The 18,773-nt window shown below is 42.0% G+C and overlaps 1 protein-coding gene across 1 annotated transcript; it reads right to left on the bottom strand.

Moving 5' to 3' along the window:
* Positions 1–11,905: 11,905 nt before the first annotated feature.
* Positions 11,906–15,967, bottom strand: LOC133898720 (glyceraldehyde-3-phosphate dehydrogenase 1, cytosolic-like). The gene is made up of 11 exons (XM_062339401.1): positions 15,827–15,967; positions 15,677–15,700; positions 15,478–15,578; positions 15,023–15,138; positions 14,827–14,926; positions 13,796–13,942; positions 13,647–13,707; positions 13,449–13,546; positions 12,847–12,989; positions 12,460–12,543; positions 11,906–12,314 (listed from the first exon to the last, which is right to left on the bottom strand). The coding sequence occupies exons 1-11, from the start codon at positions 15,828–15,830 to the stop codon at positions 12,179–12,181; spliced, it is 1,014 nt and encodes a 337-aa protein (XP_062195385.1). The 5' UTR covers positions 15,831–15,967; the 3' UTR covers positions 11,906–12,178.
* Between the last annotated feature and the right edge of the window lie 2,806 nt (positions 15,968–18,773).

Below are 18,773 nucleotides of genomic sequence, written 5' to 3'. Positions count from 1 at the left end.
GCTCGGATGAATTAGTTATTGATTTTACAAGATTGAACCCTTTTTTAGGTTTTTTGTTGAACTGCGCTGAAATTCGATAAAACCGCTCGATAAATCGAGAAAACCGAGCGGTTACCGAGCCAAACCGCTTGTTAACCGACCGAATAAAAATACGAGAAAATCGCTTGGTAACCGACCCAAACCGCTCGGTAACCGACCCAAACCGCTCGGTTACCGAGAGGGCAAAAACATGATTTTTTCGCAAAAATTTAAAATTTGCCGAATGAATTTTCTCCGAATTTTTTTGAATTTTTGACCGGTAATCGCGGTTACCGCGGTTTTTCGGTTACCGCCGGAGGTCGGTAACCGACCTCCGGTCAGTAACGTGAACCATGTTCTTAATTATCTCCGTAGCAATGCATCCAAGATTTGCGAGTGATGCTCCCTACTTACTAGTCAAGTTTCAAGAAACCGCTTTTGTCAGTTGTCATTTCTTGGAAGGCAGGAAGTTAGCAACAACAGTCCAGAGAAGAAAATTTGGGCAACCAAATGCATGTGCATCCAACTATTCCAGTCTCGCAAGTAAGTCTATGGTCATGGAGTATAGACAGGGCAAGGGAGATTACGATCACACGGAGAGAGAGAGAGAGAGGGTCGGTTGTGACAGGAGTACAGGACTGACAGCCTCCTCCCGGTCGCCGCCCCGGCGTCAAGTCAACGGTCTCGATCTGCATGCATGCAGTGTCTCGTAGCACGGCCATCCGATATTCCAATCCATCCTCCCTGCGTCTGCGCGTTCTTCCTGGAAATTCCTGCACCTTCGATACCGGTTTGAGTTTCCATTGTGGGTACACGTAGCTCTCAAGACGCGAAATGAGCTCGGTGGTTTATTGGCGCTGCCAGTCTGCTTGAGTTCGTGGCCTGCTTAATTTTCAGCAATAGACACGTCAGTCAGTTTAGGGCGGCTTCAATGATTATAGATAATAGTTAGCTCTTATTACTATGTCATGTAAAGATAAAAGAAGTGGATGAAGTAGAGATAACATTAATATAGAAAAGAATCTTGCTGATGTGGAGGTAAATTTTATATAGCTAGCTCTTGAAGAAGAGAAAATAAGAAATATCCTTAAACATTATGAGGTATGAAAAATTAGGAAGAAAATCTTTTAAGAAATGTACTGAGAGAAATAAGATATACCGGCTATCTCTTATTGTTAGAGATACTTATTGTTACTTGCTGTCAGTAGTCAATCTTGACCTCTTGCCATCTACGGATTGACCAATGTCATTTGTTCAGTTGGACATGAGAACCAGACATATCCGAGGTATTACTGACATGGTTTAAGGGATCAACTTATTCTAGATGAGATGGTACATCATGAGATCATACCTGAATATTGATGGGATGTCACCGTCTCTCATGATTTAACTAATAATACGCTTGTAATGTATGAGATAATAATAGACCAATATATTCTATTCCTCAAACCAAACAAATAAATTAGGTTCGGAGTTAGAATCGAATAATCCTTCACCCTCTCATTCCTTAAACCAAACAAATCCTACATGCATGTACCGACGAACAAGAGGAAGTAGTCCAGTCTGAGAAATGGTTTGGCAACCTGGGCCGTGAAAAATTGACCACCTAGCTAATGATTAAAAAAGGGAAATTTGTTGTAGGACACTAATAAATGGTGGCCTTAGCCGTGGAACACCGTTATAGTCGATATTTGCTGGAAGACACCGTCAGCTGTGGGTGGAGAGACAACTTCCGAAATAACCATTATGACCTCAGTTCACACCTCCTGGTATATTTTTTTCTCCATGTATAGATTATAATCCATCCTAAAATTTTGCATAATGATGCAATACTGCATTCCGCATCCGTGCGGTTTTTTTTTAAAAAAAATCATGGTTAGTCCGAGGGTGTAATGGTCGTTCCGCCTCCTCCTTTCTCCTCTAACGTCCTACAGTAAATAACACGATTTTGCAGTGTTCTACAACGAATGCCGACTATAACAGTGTCGATCCTGTTGGATTGTGATCTGAATTTTTGTTGAACCAGATAAGGGACGTCTTCGGTCTATATTCCGGAACAGTTCGTATTAGAGTAGAGTCATATGTGTCCACCCATATAAATATATCTTGTAAGCTGCAAGGAGAGTCAAGACGCTTATTGTAATCCCCTGTATTGTACACATCTCTGATATAGTGAAGATCGCCGATTGACGTCCATGATTTTTTCCCGCAAGGATTTTCCACGTAAAAATCGTGTCTCGTATTCAATCCTATCATGTTTGATTACTAACAATTGATACCAGAGCTGGATTAGATCTACACGAGATTAGAAAAAAATAGATCGATTTTCGTCGCTTCGAGTTCTTCGAATTTCGACACCGAGTTCGTTGCACCTGCTGTTCAGATTGGTCCGTGCGTGGAGAAAAGTCCGTCGCCGATTATATTTTTGGTCAGAGCGTGCTGTCACCTCGTGTTGAGTCCAAGCTGATCCATCTCCAATCGTACCAGGAGTCCAAGCCGATCCATCTCCAATCGTACCAGGAGTCCAAATCGTACCATGAGATTGGTCAAAGCAGCAGATCAGATAGCTGTGAGAAGGAAATTGGCATTATTGCTTCGCGCACACAAAGATCGTACCAGTACATTGGTTTCTGATTTGATTGCTGTGTGTACACGAAGTGTACAGGATTTGTACAGTCTATTACTTCGTACACACAGGATTGTACCAGAGGGTTTGCAACCTATTTTTTATTGCTGATTACTTTTCGCTATGACTTCTATAAAATATGATATTCCGCTGCTAAACCGAGATACAAGATTTTCTCTATGGCAAGTCAAGATGCGAGCTGTTCTTACGCATACTGATCTGGATGATACGCTTGATAATTTTGAAAACAAAGATCAAAAGTTTTGGTCCGATGAAGAAAAGAGAAAGGATTGTAAGGTTTTGTCACAAATTCATCTTCATTTATCAAACAATATTTTGCAGGAGGTTTTGCAAGAGAAAACCGCTGCTGCTTTATGACTAAAGCTGGAATCGATCTGCATGTCCAAGGATCTAACCAGTAAAATACATCTGAAGATGAAGTTGTTCACGCACAAATTACAGGAGGGTGGTTCTGTGATGAATCATCTTTCGGTCTTTAAGGAGATCGTTGCTGACCTACAATCTATAAAGATAAAATATGATGATGAGGATTTGAGTCTTATTCTTTTGTGCTTATTACCCAGTTCTTTTTCAAACTTCAGAGATACCATATTATATAGTCATGATACACTAACTTTGAAAGAAGTTTATGAGGCCTTGCATGCTAAGGAAAAGATAAAACATATGGTGTCTACTGATGACTCTATTTCCAATAGAGAAGTTTTGATTGTGCGTGGCAGGACAAAGGAGAAGAATTCGCATAATAGCCAAAGAGATAAAAGTTCGAACGGTTACAGGGGTCGTTCAAAGTCCAGAGGCAAAAAAAAATTCTGCAGGTATTACAAAAAAAATAATCATGACATATCTGAATGTTACAAGTTGAAGAATAAAGAAAAGAGGAAAGGTAAATCTAATGAAGAAGGTAAAGCATCTGTTGCTGCTTCCGATAATAGTTCTGATGGAGAGACTCTCGTTGCTTTTGCTAGATGTGCTAGTAGTGGTGATGAATGGATTATTGACTCTGCTGCGTCTTTTCATATATGCATATATAGAGATTGGTTCACCACTTATAATTCTGTTCAAGATATTGGTTCTGTTAGGATGGGTGATGACAACCCACGTCCCATTGTTGGAATTGGATCAATTATGATAAAGATGCATGATGGCATTGTTAGAACCTTGACAGATGTGAGGCATGTTCCAGGTATGAAAAGGAATCTTATTTCTTTGAGTACTCTTGATAATAAAGGGTATGATTGGTCAGGTGGAGATGGTATTTTGAAGGTGAAAAAGGGTTCCCTTATTGTAATGAAAGGTGATTTTAAGTTTGCCAATTTATATCATCTCCGAGGCACTACAATCACAGGTGATGCCGCTATAAGTTCACATTCATTATCAGATTCTGATGCTACTAATCTTTGGCATATGCGTCTTGGGTATATGAGTGAACTTGGTTTTGCAGAATTGAGCAAAAGAGGTCTTCTTGATGGACATAGTATCGGCAAGCTGAAATTTTATGAGCATTGTATTTTTGGCAAGCATAAGAGGGTGAAATTCAATACTTTAGTTCATACAACATAAGATATTCTTGATTATGTGCATTCTGATTTATGGGGACCATCTCGTAGCTCTTCACTAGGTGGTTCTCGTTATATGTTAACTATTATTGATGATTACTCGAGAAGAGTTTGGCCTTATTTCTTGAAGCATAAATCAGAAACATTTAAAGAGTGGAAAGTTATAGTTGAAAGGCAAAATGAAAAGAAGGTAAAGAAGCTTCGCACTGATAATGGGATGGAATTTTGTTCTGATGAATTTGATTCATATTGTAAGTGTGAAGGCATTATGAGGCACTACACTGTTCCTAGTACTCCACAACAAAACGGTGTAGCTGAACGTATGAACAGAACTATCATCTCGAGGACCCATTGCATGTTGTCTAATGCAGGTATGCATAGGCGTTTTTGGGCTGAAGCCGTTTCCACTGTTTGCTATCTTATTAATCGATCACCCAATATTGCCATTGATAACAAAACTCTAATTGAGGTATGGTCTGTTTCTCCAGCTAATTATTCAGAATTAAGAGTTTTTGGTTGTCCTGCTTATGCTCATGTTGATAATGGTAAATTGGAGCCTAGAGCTGTTAAGTGCATTTTTCTTGGTTATAAATATGGTGTTAAAGGTTATAAATTGTGGAATCCTGCAACACAAAAGGTGTTGATTAACAGAAATATTGTCTTTAATGAATCTGCTATGTTGCCAAATACTCCTGTTCAGAGTCAGCAGAGTTCTAGCGTGCAGGTGGAGCATTTTATTAATACAGAAAGTACATCAAATACCGTTGTCCAAGACACACCTATTGCTGAAAATTTATTTATTGATCATAATTCATCTAATGCTCCACATTCTTCATCCGTTATGCAGCCTACACAACATTCTATTGCTCTAGATTTGCCACTGGATAGTATAGTCGTGGGTGGGTAGAGAAGCCGATAGGAAGGTCTCCGGAGTTATCTGATCGGGGTCAAGGAGCTCGATTCTTAATTATCTCCGTAGCAATGCATCCAAGATTTGCGAGTGATGCTCCCTACTTACCAGTCAAGTTTCAAGAAACCGCTTTTGTCAGTTGTCATTTCTTGGCAGGCAGGAAGTTAGCAACACCCAGTTCAACAACCAGTCCAGAGAAGAAAATTTGGAACCAACCAAATGCATGTGCATCCAACTATCCCAGTCTCGCAAGTAAGTCTATGGTCATGGAGTATGGACAGGGCAAGGGAGATTACGATCACACAGAGAGAGAGAGAGAGGGTCGGTTGTGACAGGAGTACAGGACTGACAGCCTCCTCCGGGTCGCCGCCCCGGCGTCAAGTCAACGGTCTCGATCTGCATGCATGCAGTGTCTCGCAGCACGGCCATCCGATATTCCAATCCATCCTCCCTGCGTCTGCGTGTTCTTCCTGGAAATTCCTGCACCTTCGATACCGGTTTGAGTTTCCATTGTGGGTACACGTAGCTCTCAAGACGCGAAATGAGCTCGGTGGTTTATTGGCGCTGCTAGTCTGCTTGAGTTCGTGGCCTGCCTAATTTTCAGCAGTAGACACGTCAGTCTGTTTAGGGTGGCTTCAATGATTATAGATATCAATTAGTTCTTATTACTACGTCATGTAAAGATAAAAGAAGTGAATGAAATAGAGATAACACTAATATAGAAATGAATCTTGCTGACGTGGAGGTAAATTTTATAGAGCTAACTCTTGAAAAAAAGAAAATAAGAGATATTCTTAAGCATTGTGAGGTATGAAAAATTGGAAACGAAATCTTTTGAGGTGTGCTGAGAAGCAAGAGATACCGGCTATCTCTTATTGTTAGAGATACTCTTACTTAACGAGGTTATTGTTGCATGCTGTCAGTAGTCAATCTTGACCTCTTGCCATCTACGGATTGACCAATATCATTTGTTCACTTGGACATGAGAACCAGACACATTCGAGGTATTACTGACATGGTTTAAGGGATCAACTTATTCTAGATGAGATGGTACATCATGAGATTATACCCTGAATGTTGATGGGATATCACCGTTTCTCATGATTTAACTAATAATGTGCTTGTAATGTATGAGATAATAATAGATCAACATATTCTATTCCTCAAACCAAACAAGTAAATTAGGTTCAGAGTTAGAATCGGATAATCCATCACCCGATTCCTTAAACTAAACAAACCCTATATGCATGTACCGACGAACAAGAGGAAGTAGTCCAGTCTGAGAAATGGTTTGGCAACCTGGGCCGTGAAAAATCGACCAACTAGCTAATGATTACAAAAAGGGAAATTTGTTGTAGGACACTAATAAATGGTGGCCTTAGCCGTGGAACACCGTTATAATCGATATTTGCTGGAAGACACCGTCAGCTGTGGGTGGAGAGACAACTTCCAAAATAACCATTATGACCTCAGTTCACGCCTCCTGGTATTTTTTTAACTCCATGTATAGATTATAATCCATCCTAAAATTTTGCATAATGATGCAATACTGCATTCCGCATCTGTGTGATTTTTTTCAAAAAAAAAATTATGGTTAGTCCGAGGGTGTAATGGTCGTTCCCCCTCCTCCTTTCTCCTCTAACGTCCTACAGTAAATAACACTATTTTGTAGTGTCCTACAACGAATGCCGACTATAACAGTGTCGATCCTACAGGCAAAACCACATTTTATTAGTGTCCTACAACAAAATTTCCCTTAAAAACATACTCTGCATCATTTGCCATAACTGGATTCACATTGGAGGATTTCTTCATAGTAGTTTTGATGCAATGTCCATGTCCGTTCAGTTTTTTTTTTGGATAAAACTCATTCATATTATAACAGAGAAATCGGAGTACACAGATTTGTGTGTTTCTTCCCAAATTACATGGTCGTAGCTTCCTAGCTACTAAGTGGCAGCCAAAGACATGATGGCTCACGGTAGAAGCTCCTAGGCCGGCCAAGGCACCACTGACCGGCGAAACAACGGGTAAACCGGTGGACAGACGCGAACAAGCATGGAGCTCGATTGACAAAGCTGCAGTGAGCGGCCGAGCTCACCGGATTTGATTCCTGGGTATCGTATGCCCCCGTCTGATCTTTAAAAAAGATCTCGGATAAGAGAGATCCAGTTAAAAAAATTGATTTTTTTAGAAATAAGGTGATTTTATTTTATTAGTAATAAACAAAGTACAATCAGAAACTTGAAAAGAACACAGCAATACAAACATAAATCCTTATCAGCACCACCCGAAGCTTCTCCGAACGTCGCTGCCAAGCTGGATCGAAGGAGATGCTCTTTCGGGTCGAGTCACCTCTAATGTAATCTTTGTCTTGAGGAAGGAGGACTTTCACAGCGACACCGATATCTCCTCCAGTGATAAGGTAGGGACATTGAAGGCCATTAGATTTTTTTTAGCCAGCATGAGCAGCTCAAAGCGCTATTAGACCGCTGAACAAATTGAACAATCCCATCAGACGAGGTAGAATACAACTTTCCCTTTAAAAAAAAAGAAGAAGCAACGACAACACCAGATACCAACATGGCAAAACTAGCAGATCGGAGAACAAAAGATCCTCTAAGATTCCTCCTCAGCAGAAAAACCATAAAGAGACAAAACACCAGTGAATCTAGTCCTAAACCCACTGAAAAAGTTAACCACCTATCATAGCAAAAACAACCTAAACCATAAACTAATCTAGCAAACTAAACTATTAGAATAGTACTGACGACGGAGGCCCGACCACCCTCCTCTTCGGAGGCCCTCGCCTCCGAGTCTGCTCCCTAGTCGCCTACCGAATTGCCTATGTTCGCCTTTCTGGATTGCTCGAGAGTTGGTAAAAAAAAAAGAACGGATGGGCAGACAAATTCCGTGATGGAAGCATACAGAAGTGACGGACTGCATTGCTCCTCAGCTGGGCTGAGAAACTGGCGGTAGCCCAGGTTGGTGAGTTCGGCTGGCTTTCGCTTCACGTGGTCGGCCGAAGCCCAGGCGCCCAGGCGGGTTGAAATCGGACGCGCCTGGGAGAAAAAAGGGAATATATCGATCTGTTGTCGTTCGGTGAACAGTAGACCGAAGACAGGAACATTAGCGATAGTTTCAGGAAGGAAAAAAAAGAGAGAAATCATTTAGGGTTTCTCGGAGACTCTTTTAGTAATGCTTTGAGATGCATCTTGTGAATTCATCCATTAAATGAAGATCAAATTTTGTAAATTGATGAGTTGGTATTTCCGCTCTTTCTTTGTGCTTCTTGCTTTGTCGTATCGTGTTGAGTTTTGTTGGGTCTTTCCGTCAATGTAATTTGCCTTGATTTGATCTATCCAAAATCATTCTAGAGCACCTTGGTAAGGTTTTGAAAATTTTGGTTGATTAATTTTTCATAGTTCTTGCATAATCACGAAATTAGGATTTAACCTATTTTTGTCACAATCTGACAGAGTTTGCTTTGCGAAAATCATAACCCTTGATTCAGATATCCGATTGAGTTGATTTTTTATTAGAATAGTTTTATATCATTGTCTAATTTCTAAAGATAAAATGCAAAAGCAATCAGACCATCGGTTATTTTTTACATCATTTTTAGTGATGTGATAGCAGTCTACTCGAACTGAATACGAGATTAAATTTAATATTTGTGTAGAGTGAATTAGAAATTGAATTTGGCTTCCGCAATTATCCACCCTCCTCTAATTGTATATTTTTCGCATAATCGGTCCTACACGTTGCGATCAGGAACCAGGCTACCTTGCTGCAATGCATTGCTTCGGTGTTGAGAGGATTCGGTAGCAGGAGACTCTGGAATAGGGCACGAAGGAGACGTCGAGGACATCGCCGTTCTTGTTGGCGTGTAGGCCTAGTTCCTCCCTTTTCTTCTGATACCGGATCCTGCCAGCGTTGCACAGCGACAAGAGCCTGCAGGAGGCAGCGAGATGGCTGACGCGTGCACTGGTGACGAAGACACGCGCGAAGGCAACACGATTGTGGCAAGGAGACGCAGATCTGGGCATACTGAGGAAGAAAAGGGACTAGAAAGGGGGGATTTATTTTATTTGGAATCACCTCTTTCTTCCGGCGGTCGATTGCGATGGCGAAGCCGCCGGTGACAACTATAGGAAGGACCGACGCCTCCTCCATGGCTGTAACATCATGAGTTTTAGCATATTAATTAATAACAAATTTTACTCTAAATTAGATTTTTTTTAATTAATTAAATCAAATAAAATTAAAAAAATGTATATATTTATATATATTAAATTGACTAAGTATTCCAAAATACACTACCTTAATTTCTAAACTTCTTCGTGTATTAATTGATTCATGTATATTTGATTTATTGTTTTTCATGGTTCTTTAAGTGGAAATTTGAAATTAAATATCTCTCAATTTCAAATCTATTCTTAGATTCCATCCGGCTCAAATCTAATTTAAATTTAAATCTTTTTTATTCAAATCATCTTCCAAATCTCAGAGCTTTACTCCCCTCTCATAATTCAAATATCCCCATTAGAATTTATGCTAAGGCCTAACACAAATCCAAATTCAAATCCCACTTTTAAATTTATCTCAAAATCCTTTTCTTTTTTCGTTTTTTCTTTTTCTCTACGGGCCTTATCTTCCCACCCTCTCTCTATACATGGCCCGACAAACCAGCCCACCGACCAGACTTCCCTTCTCCGTTTTCTCCCCGCGCTCAGCCCACCAGCACGCTACGCCGACCCAAGTCTCCCCACGCACACCAGCCCACTCACGCTCGCCCGTGTCCGTGCCCGTGCGTGAGCCCAGTCGTCCACATGTCGCCCATCAAGCGTGCGCCCTCTTCGTTGGAGCGCCTACGCCTGAGCTATCTCCTTCCTCCAGCGCGACACATCGCGATATCCGCCACCGCGACGGCCGCCGCCTTCCCGCATTCCATGCACCGGCAACTTGCCCCGCACTCTCGCTCTCTCTTCCCTCTCTCTGCCCTCACAGCATGCCGCCTGAGCTCTTGATGCCGTGCGACTTCCACGCTTGCGCACGCGCATGGCCAGCACAGAGCCGCCATGCCACGGAAAAGATCGCCGCCATCATTTTATTCATCGTGAACAGCACAACGCATCACACCGCCTCTCTGCTCATCCCTCCCCCTCTATAAATAGGGTAGCTCGGCCTCCATTTCGATGTTTCCCCCACCTAGCCGTCACCACAGCACCGCCGCGTTGCCATTCCTCGCCGTTGCGACATTGCCGTGGTTATTTCATCCCCACGAGCTACCGTGGAGCACCACGAGGTCATCACCGTTCATGTGCCACCCTCCATTGCCCACAAGCCCGACGGGAGCACACCCGCACCGGAAACCGAGTCGCTCCATCGCCACCGCTCCATCGCATTACCGGCCGCCGTCCAACTTCTCGCCATTTTCGAGCTTGGTGAGCATCCCTGTTCCCTCGCGCAACCTCCTATCTAGTATGTCGTCATCCTAATGCTCTCTCTTCACGTGTCCGTGTATAGCAGCGTGTTTTCCCTCTGTTGCCATGCCATGGTCGCTGTCGGCGTGTGTATGATCTCTGGGTGTGGTCCGACCATTGTGCCGTATAGTCCAGAAGCTCTAGGCTCTTTTTCCTTGCAGGTAGTTCGCGCATAGAATAGGGAAGGTGCTGTCCGAATTTTCTGCACGTAGAATTCAGGTTTAGAAGGCTAGCTCGGGAGGCTATACAGAGTAATCCTCGTAGTATACGTGCTTCCAACAATGAAACAACACGTATATATATACATATAACAAACAGGATTGCAGAAAGTGGTTTAAGTACGTGCTGTCTACCTCTGAAAGCTTGAGACGAATTTCAGGCAAGTTGCAGACGGACGAAACGTCGACTTGGGGCAAAACGTCGATCTCAGTTGCAACCTCGTGGTCGTGGCTGCTCGAGTCATGGCGTGACACGAACATGATCCCGGCATTGTCGCTGCCGATGTCCAAACAACCAAGACTTGAGAGTCTATACATGTACTTGTGTACTGGCATGAGACTGGTAGTTTGTACAATTGTACTTGCAAGTTACAGAGAGAGAATTATCAACAACTGATGGTGACGTTCCCCCAAGAATAGCAACCAACCGTGACACTAGATTGTAGAGACTACATACATAATAAACACCATGAGCTTCAAAATCCTTCAACCCCCCAAGATAATCACCAGCTCTTCCAACCCCAACGAATGCCACTCTCTCCCAGATTTAGTGGAGTAGAACATAACAGCGGAAGGTATGCTGTGCTAGAAGTATTTGGTCTCTTGTCATGCCCACATGGCGTGCCAAGCATGCGACATTCTCCAGTTATCAACGTTATCATAGAACAGCCATGAGCACCACAGAAAGAACTGGCTCTCACCGAAAGCAACGGTGCTTCCAGCAGTCCAGTTTGCAGGGTCCATTAACCACAGCATGGAATTGGAATCAGAACCACAACGCCACATCCATCACTCAACAAAGCGATACCAGCAGAAGCAAGCATCTCATTCTTCTAATCTAACTAAACAAAGCAACAAAAATAACAAGGCAGCAAAAAAACCCATCAAAACTTAGAGAAGCGAGTGTGTACCCAAGGTGCTTTGGCCAGCAATTTATCGCTCGCTGCAAGGGCAAGAACATCAACCTGAAGCGCGCGTGCACAAGGCATCACAAAAAAAACAAGCACATAAAAAATGCATTATCCTCTTCGCAAAATAAATTGCGATAGATAGCAGAAAACTCAGGAAACGGGACAAATGACGAGATTATTATTCTCATAGACACATGCTCATCTATGCAACCAACCGCAAACTTACAACAGCACTGGACAGTTCATATTTCTTCACAAGCAAAAACTAACTCAGGTCCATATTAGCAACTTCGTTACAGGTAGTAAGATAAGGAAACAAAAGGCAGCTCATGCCCCAACTAGGCATCTGAAGGCAGCATTCACATTTATTTTCAGCATAGACAAGCAGGCCAGTCCGTGACACAGCCATAGAAAACCACGGGAACCAGAAATCTACTGGGTCTTGGCCATGTGGCGGATCAGGTCGACGACACGGTTGCTGTAACCCCACTCGTTGTCGTACCAGGAGACGAGCTTGACGAAGTGGTCGTTAAGGGCGATTCCAGCCTTGGCGTCAAAGATGCTTGACCTAGGGAAAAAGCAAAAATGTGGAGTGAATAACACAGCAAAGGAGGCAACATTCGTTGGTATTGTGTTTAACAACGGGCCCTTCAAGATCCGTGGTGTAACAATTGATTCTTCTCTGCAAGAATCAGAAGGCAATAGAGACATACCTGCTGTCACCAATGAAGTCGGTGGAAACCAAATCCTCCTCAACATAACCCATGATTCCCTTAAGCTTGCCCTCAGAAGCCGCCCTGTAAGACAATATCATACATACTCCATGTCAACAGTGTTCTGTTTAGGCCCTGTTTGTTTGCCCCTAGATTGTGGATTGTGGATTCTGCAAACAAACGGTCAGATTCTGGAAATGGATTATGCAAATATATACTTAAATTATAGTATAATCCACAATCCACTCAAGGTGAGCTTCTACAATCCACAATCCAGAATTCATAATCCAGGGGGAAAACAAACTAAGGCCTTAGACCAAGAAACATATCCAAGAAACATGAAATGCTATTATGTTCACAAAGATTACTTCAAATATTAGTACTTACTTGACAGCATTCTTGATGTCCTCGTATGAGGCAGCCTTCTCGGTCCTTACAGTGAGGTCAACAACTGACACATCCACAGTGGGAACACGGAAAGACATACCCGTGAGCTTGCCATTCAAATCAGGAAGAACCTTACCAACAGCCTGCAACCCATCAATATTGCAAGTCAGCAGCAGCAATTGAACCGAGCTGATCAAACAGTTGCTGACCATGCTAAGCAGACAAAGCAGGTGAAACCACAATCCAACACCCAAACAAAGATGTGGAGGCATATAGGAGGTGAATCATACTGTACACACTGCAATCTATTGACATGTCCTCATGAAAATTGTCATGCTAGATACTAAGATTTTGTACATGCTCATTCATTTACACGAGCCGGGCTCAGATGAATCTGCACAGTTTTAGAACAATCAAGCCCATTACTACAAGGCTGTGAAGAATCCATAACATAGTGAACCAAGTTATTGCAGGTTCTATCACCAGTTACTAGTTGAATCAGCAGGTCTAATTAACATCAGTACGTGCAAACAAACCAATGCTGAAGAAATGAAGAACAGATAGTGTATTACTGCACGCACAACATTTTGAGTTTGACATACCTTGGCAGCACCAGTGCTGCTTGGAATGATGTTAAAGCTGGCAGCCCTGCCACCTCTCCAGTCCTTGGATGAGGGTCCATCAACAGTTTTCTGGGTGGCTGAAGTACAAGTGTATTACATTGTCAATTTACTGCAAACTACAATACCTTCTAAATAACCCTAAGAGGTAGGATTGCTAAACTGCGAAAGAGAACTCACCAGTGATCGAGTGAACAGTGGTCATCAGACCCTCAACAATACCAAAGTTGTCGTGAATGATCTGGTTAATGACAACAAACATCATTAAGAAATGAATCAACATTCCAAGAGCAAAAACAATAAAAAAAAAATCCACAAAAAAAGCATACCTTAGCAAGGGGGGCAAGGCAGTTGGTGGTACAACTGGCATTCGAGACAATGTTAACATCTGGGGTGTACTTGTCCTCGTTGACACCAACCACAAACATCGGGGCATCTTTGCTAGGGGCAGAGATAACCACCTTCTTGGCACCACCCTATCATTAAAAGGAAAATGCTAGATATCAGAAACCACGTAATGAAAATACAGGGAAAAGGCTAAACTTCAGCAAAACAGATGAAAGTGCACAGCTGGAAATAAGCTCCTGTGAGAAGTAAAGCAATTGAGTCTAGCAAGTTTGAGCTTATTCATCATGATACCAAACTGCCATGCTCATTTATGTTCCAGTCTGGATAGTATAGCATATAGTTCACTAAGACAGTAAACAAAAATAATACACATTGAGCAGACTACAGACAAATGTTGAGTCTCAACTTACTATAGCATACCAGAAGCCAACAACTAATAACATGAAAGAAAGAGGTTTCCCCTAATCGCAGCTGTGCCTGATAAAAAATCACAACGTTCCAAGGTGTTTCTGGATTTTAAACAATATAATATGAAAAATTTACAAGTAGCTAATGTAAGTATGTAACACGCCATTTGTTGGTCTAGTAACTACTCTGACCATCATTCAAATACAACAAAGATTTCCCTCACAACGTTCCCAGGTGTTTCTGGATTTTAAACAATAATATGAAAAATTTACAAGTAGTTAATGTAAGCATGTAACACACCATTTGTTGGTCTAGTAACTATGCTGACCATCATTCAAATACAACAACAGACTTTTCCCTCACAACGTTCCAAGGTGTTTCTGGATTTAAAACAATAATATGAAAAATTTACTAGTTAATGTAAGTATGTAACACACCATTTGTTGCTCTAGTTTCTATGCTGACCATCATTCAAAAACAACAAAGACTTTTCCCTCTTGTATTAATACAATCCCCAGAAAATCACATAGTTAAGGAGAACATAATATACTAAAAAAAGCAAACATGATGAAACTATGATAGGGTTACAAGGTAGAATTGATACCTTCAAGTGAGCAGCAGCCTTCGCAATGTCAGTGAAGACTCCAGTGGACTCCACAACATACTCAGCACCAGCCTCACCCCAGGGGATCTCCTCAGGGTTCCTTTGAAGTTTGAACCACACAAGTTCAAACATAAGTATCATAACTTGAACACACAAGTTCAATACATCTTATGAAGAAGTTGTAACAAGGGACTACCTGACGCCAAAGACAGTGACCGGCTTCTCACCGAAGAGCAGAGTCTTGGTGTCCTTGACCTTGATGTCACTGTGCTTCCAGTGGCCGTGCACGGTGTCGTACTTGAACATGTAGGTCTACACACCACAGAACCAATCACGAGATCCTCAGCACAAGATACAAAAACGACAACTAAATACACAAGCACAAACTTAGCACATCAACCACTAAATCTACGACATCTCACGCCGTATAAACTAATTGTAGTGTAGATGTGCATTTACGTGTCCAATCAGCCACCTGAGCCAATAACAACGCAGATCTAAAGAAGGCTAGTGCCTAATTAGTATCAATCAACTTCCAACGTCCTAATTATCCACTTTTAGCACTCTGTCTCACAAATCGGGGCTAAAACCCTATAAACCTCCAGATCTACGCATCAAAGCGAACGGAGAACCACAGATCGAGACTCATACCATGTACTCGGTGGTGATGAAGGGGTCGTTGACGGCGACGAGCTCGACATCCTCGCTCTGGAGGGCGACCCTGGCCACGAGCCTCCCGATCCTTCCGAAACCTGACCAAACCACACACCAAAACCAGCTATAAATCACTACGATTCTAAGCAAAACAGACCGAAAAGGCACAAAATGGTAGGATCGGGCAGGAACTCACCGTTGATTCCGATCTTAATCTTGCCTGCATGCAGGAAACCAACAAAAAAAAATCAAAAAAATCAGCAAAACCCTCTTGGTTACATCTGGAAACGAAGCAGAGAAGAACAGCAATCAGATGGGGAGATCCGACGCAGGAGCGAGAGATTACCCATGGCGAGTCGAGGAGCGAGGACGACGAGACGGAGACGGTAGATGCGCGAGGGGAAGTGTCTAGAAGCGGGTACGGTGAGGTGGGAGAGGGTTTAAGCGGTGGCTTTATAAAGCCAAGAGAGAGAGAGAGAAAAGCTAGTAAACTATTAATCAATTTAATTTATTAATCAAAGGAGAAAGAGAAATGGAATATGTGCGGGGAGGAAAAAACAAATGGGAACACATAAGTATTCTAGAAGATAATTCTACACATATAATTTTTCATATTTTAAAATTAAATATTTTAAAAGTTACTGATGAACTTATCCAAAACATAGTGTATTTACTGTCCGAGGGAGCAATTAATTTAATTTATATTAATCAAAGGAGAAAGCGAAATAGAATAAGTGTCTGGATAAAAAAAAACAAATGGAAACAAAATAAATATTTTTGAAGACAATTCCTCATATATAATTGTTATATTTTAAAATTAAATATTTAGAAGTTATTAATAGTCAAAAAGATAATCAAAATTTATCCAAAATGTTATGTATTTACAATCGGAGAGGGAGTAACCAATTTGATTTACTAATGAAAGAGAAAGCGAAATGGAATATGTGCGGGGACAAAAATAAACAAATGGGAACAAGATATTCCGGGCCGAGGTGCGTGGGTGACCTGTCTTTCAGCCTTTCTCCAGAAGGCGCAGGACCGGGCGAGGTGTCACGATGACGTTCGGACCCGGACTTGGACGAGGCCCACGTGTCATCGAAGGGGATGGGCGCTTCGGGGTGGGTGCTGCGTGGTTTGTGGCGCAAGAAGAAGAAGGGATATTCTTTCTTGTTCGACAATAATGCTGGTTAAGAAATTAGTGGAGAAAAGGAGAGTGAATTTGATTTGAGAAGGGAAAAAAATAATGGTCCTGCTCCGGCTGCCGCTCACTGGTTTTGCGGGCTAGTCTGCTAGAGATTTAGCTATGTTATTTATTATGTCAGAGGATATTATATGACTATTGTATATAATAATTACTTGAAAATAAAAATTTAACTAGCTTACGGGCTACTTTTTATTTTTTCTATCTTCAGCAACTACTATATTTCCTATCTTCTATTACTCTTCTCCTCTCTTCAGAACCACAGTCACCTTTTATGAACAATATTGCAATTGGTACAGTATTTCGGTAAATTTGGTACTAATTTCTCTCTCTTCAACACTGTAGCATTTGAGATCAAATTCGAATGCTACAATGTAGTATTGTAGCAGTACATACCGAACCTGCCGGAGATGACCTGATGCCTCGTGGGGGTTACAGCGGTAAAGGGGTCCGCTTGCATGGTGCCGTGTGCTGATTGGTCTGGTGACTGGGACGGGCTACCAGAAAGTGGCCGGAGTGGGGTCTGGGGTGCCCCGGCGGTGCAGTTGGACGTCTGGCCTGTACTGGAAGGTTGGGAGGCCACCGGCGGCGAGGACCCCGATTGTTGTCCGACGGAGACAGTTTGGAATCCGCTGTTGTACATGGCCGCTTTTGCACAGAGCTCGGTTCTTTGGACGATAAGCTGTCTCTCCTCTGCCAAGTACAGCGCTGTCTTTCTGGACATGAACGGTGGCAGCCCCGGTCCACGTGACGCGACGAGACGACGGAGGTGGTGGCCACGGAGGAGGATGGATCCCGAAATCTGCCGCCGTGGGGACCCCGACACCGGGGGAGACGCGACAGGCTCCTTGCTCCAGATAATCTCGAGACTGCCACGGCCGGCGAATATGCTCCGTCCATTCCCCTCTCCTCCTCCTTGATGCTTCTCACGGGTCACGACTGCCGATGCGGGTCAGTGGTCGTCGCAGACGACCCCAGTTTGGAAAACGTCCTCGTCACGGTTCGTCAGGTACCAAGAGAAAACTCCGGCCGCCGCGGCGGTTTCCAATTCTGCCGGCGCCGGCGGCTTTCACGGTCGCCGCCGCCGTCCGGTCGTGTTCAAGTCCGCAATTGCGTACGCCAGCTAGCTCGTGCGTTCTTTTTTTTCCCCTGGTCGCGGTTGTCAAACTTTTGCAGGGACATTTCGACTATATATACCATCTTATTTGACAAAACTCAAAGATGCGAGATTCATATAAAATTTATAGTTTGTAAAGTAAAATAAAATAATTTAAATATATATTTTTAGTTTAAAATAAGAATACGATGTCTCAACTAAAGACTCTTAATTTATTCACAACTTAAGTTAAAAATTTCTAAAACTAAAGATGATCATCTCAAAATAAAATTATAGCTACAGCTTTATCTGCTTAACAGATCCTATATATACGTAGAGACTTATAAACATGGGAAGGGAGAAGGGGCTGGTCAGTTTGTTCTAGGTGCATCACGAGAACGAGCGATTGAACCTTCTGCAGCTTCGACTCTCTTTTTCTGTTGTCAATCAAAGTCTCGGATGCGTTTTCTTATGGGTCATAATTGCGCTGTTTTAGCTATACTGGTCCTAATTTCTTAATCAAGCTTGATGTTATACCGACGTAGAAAGAAAGAGAGTGGACTTTGGAAGGCACTGCTGTTTTACTTTTACTAGTATGATATCTATACATTGCAACGATATCTAAATATTTTAAATGTATATTCTACTATTATGATAGAAAATCACTCTAAAGAAAACATATGTCATAGTGATATATTCTTAATTATTTCACCATAAATATGATTACAAATAAAATATTAAATTATTTGTATCGAATTATAACATTAATACAAGCAACAAAATGATGTAGCATACTATTACAGAACACACCTATGAGGTAAGAACTTATTTGTAGACTATATTCTTAGTTAGTGTACAGGATGAATTGATGCTCTCATCATTTTTTGGCGTAGCAAGTATTTTAAAATTACTTCTAGCAGTTGCTCGTGATAATACGTCGTAGGAACAAAATTAATTAAGACTGGAAATCGAGTGTTATTTTTCACAAGTCTGGGA

This window comes from Phragmites australis, chromosome 18 (genome assembly GCF_958298935.1).
Source record: "Phragmites australis chromosome 18, lpPhrAust1.1, whole genome shotgun sequence".
Classification (NCBI taxonomy): domain Eukaryota; kingdom Viridiplantae; phylum Streptophyta; class Magnoliopsida; order Poales; family Poaceae; genus Phragmites; species Phragmites australis.
This window is presented reverse-complemented; position numbering and strand designations above follow the sequence as displayed.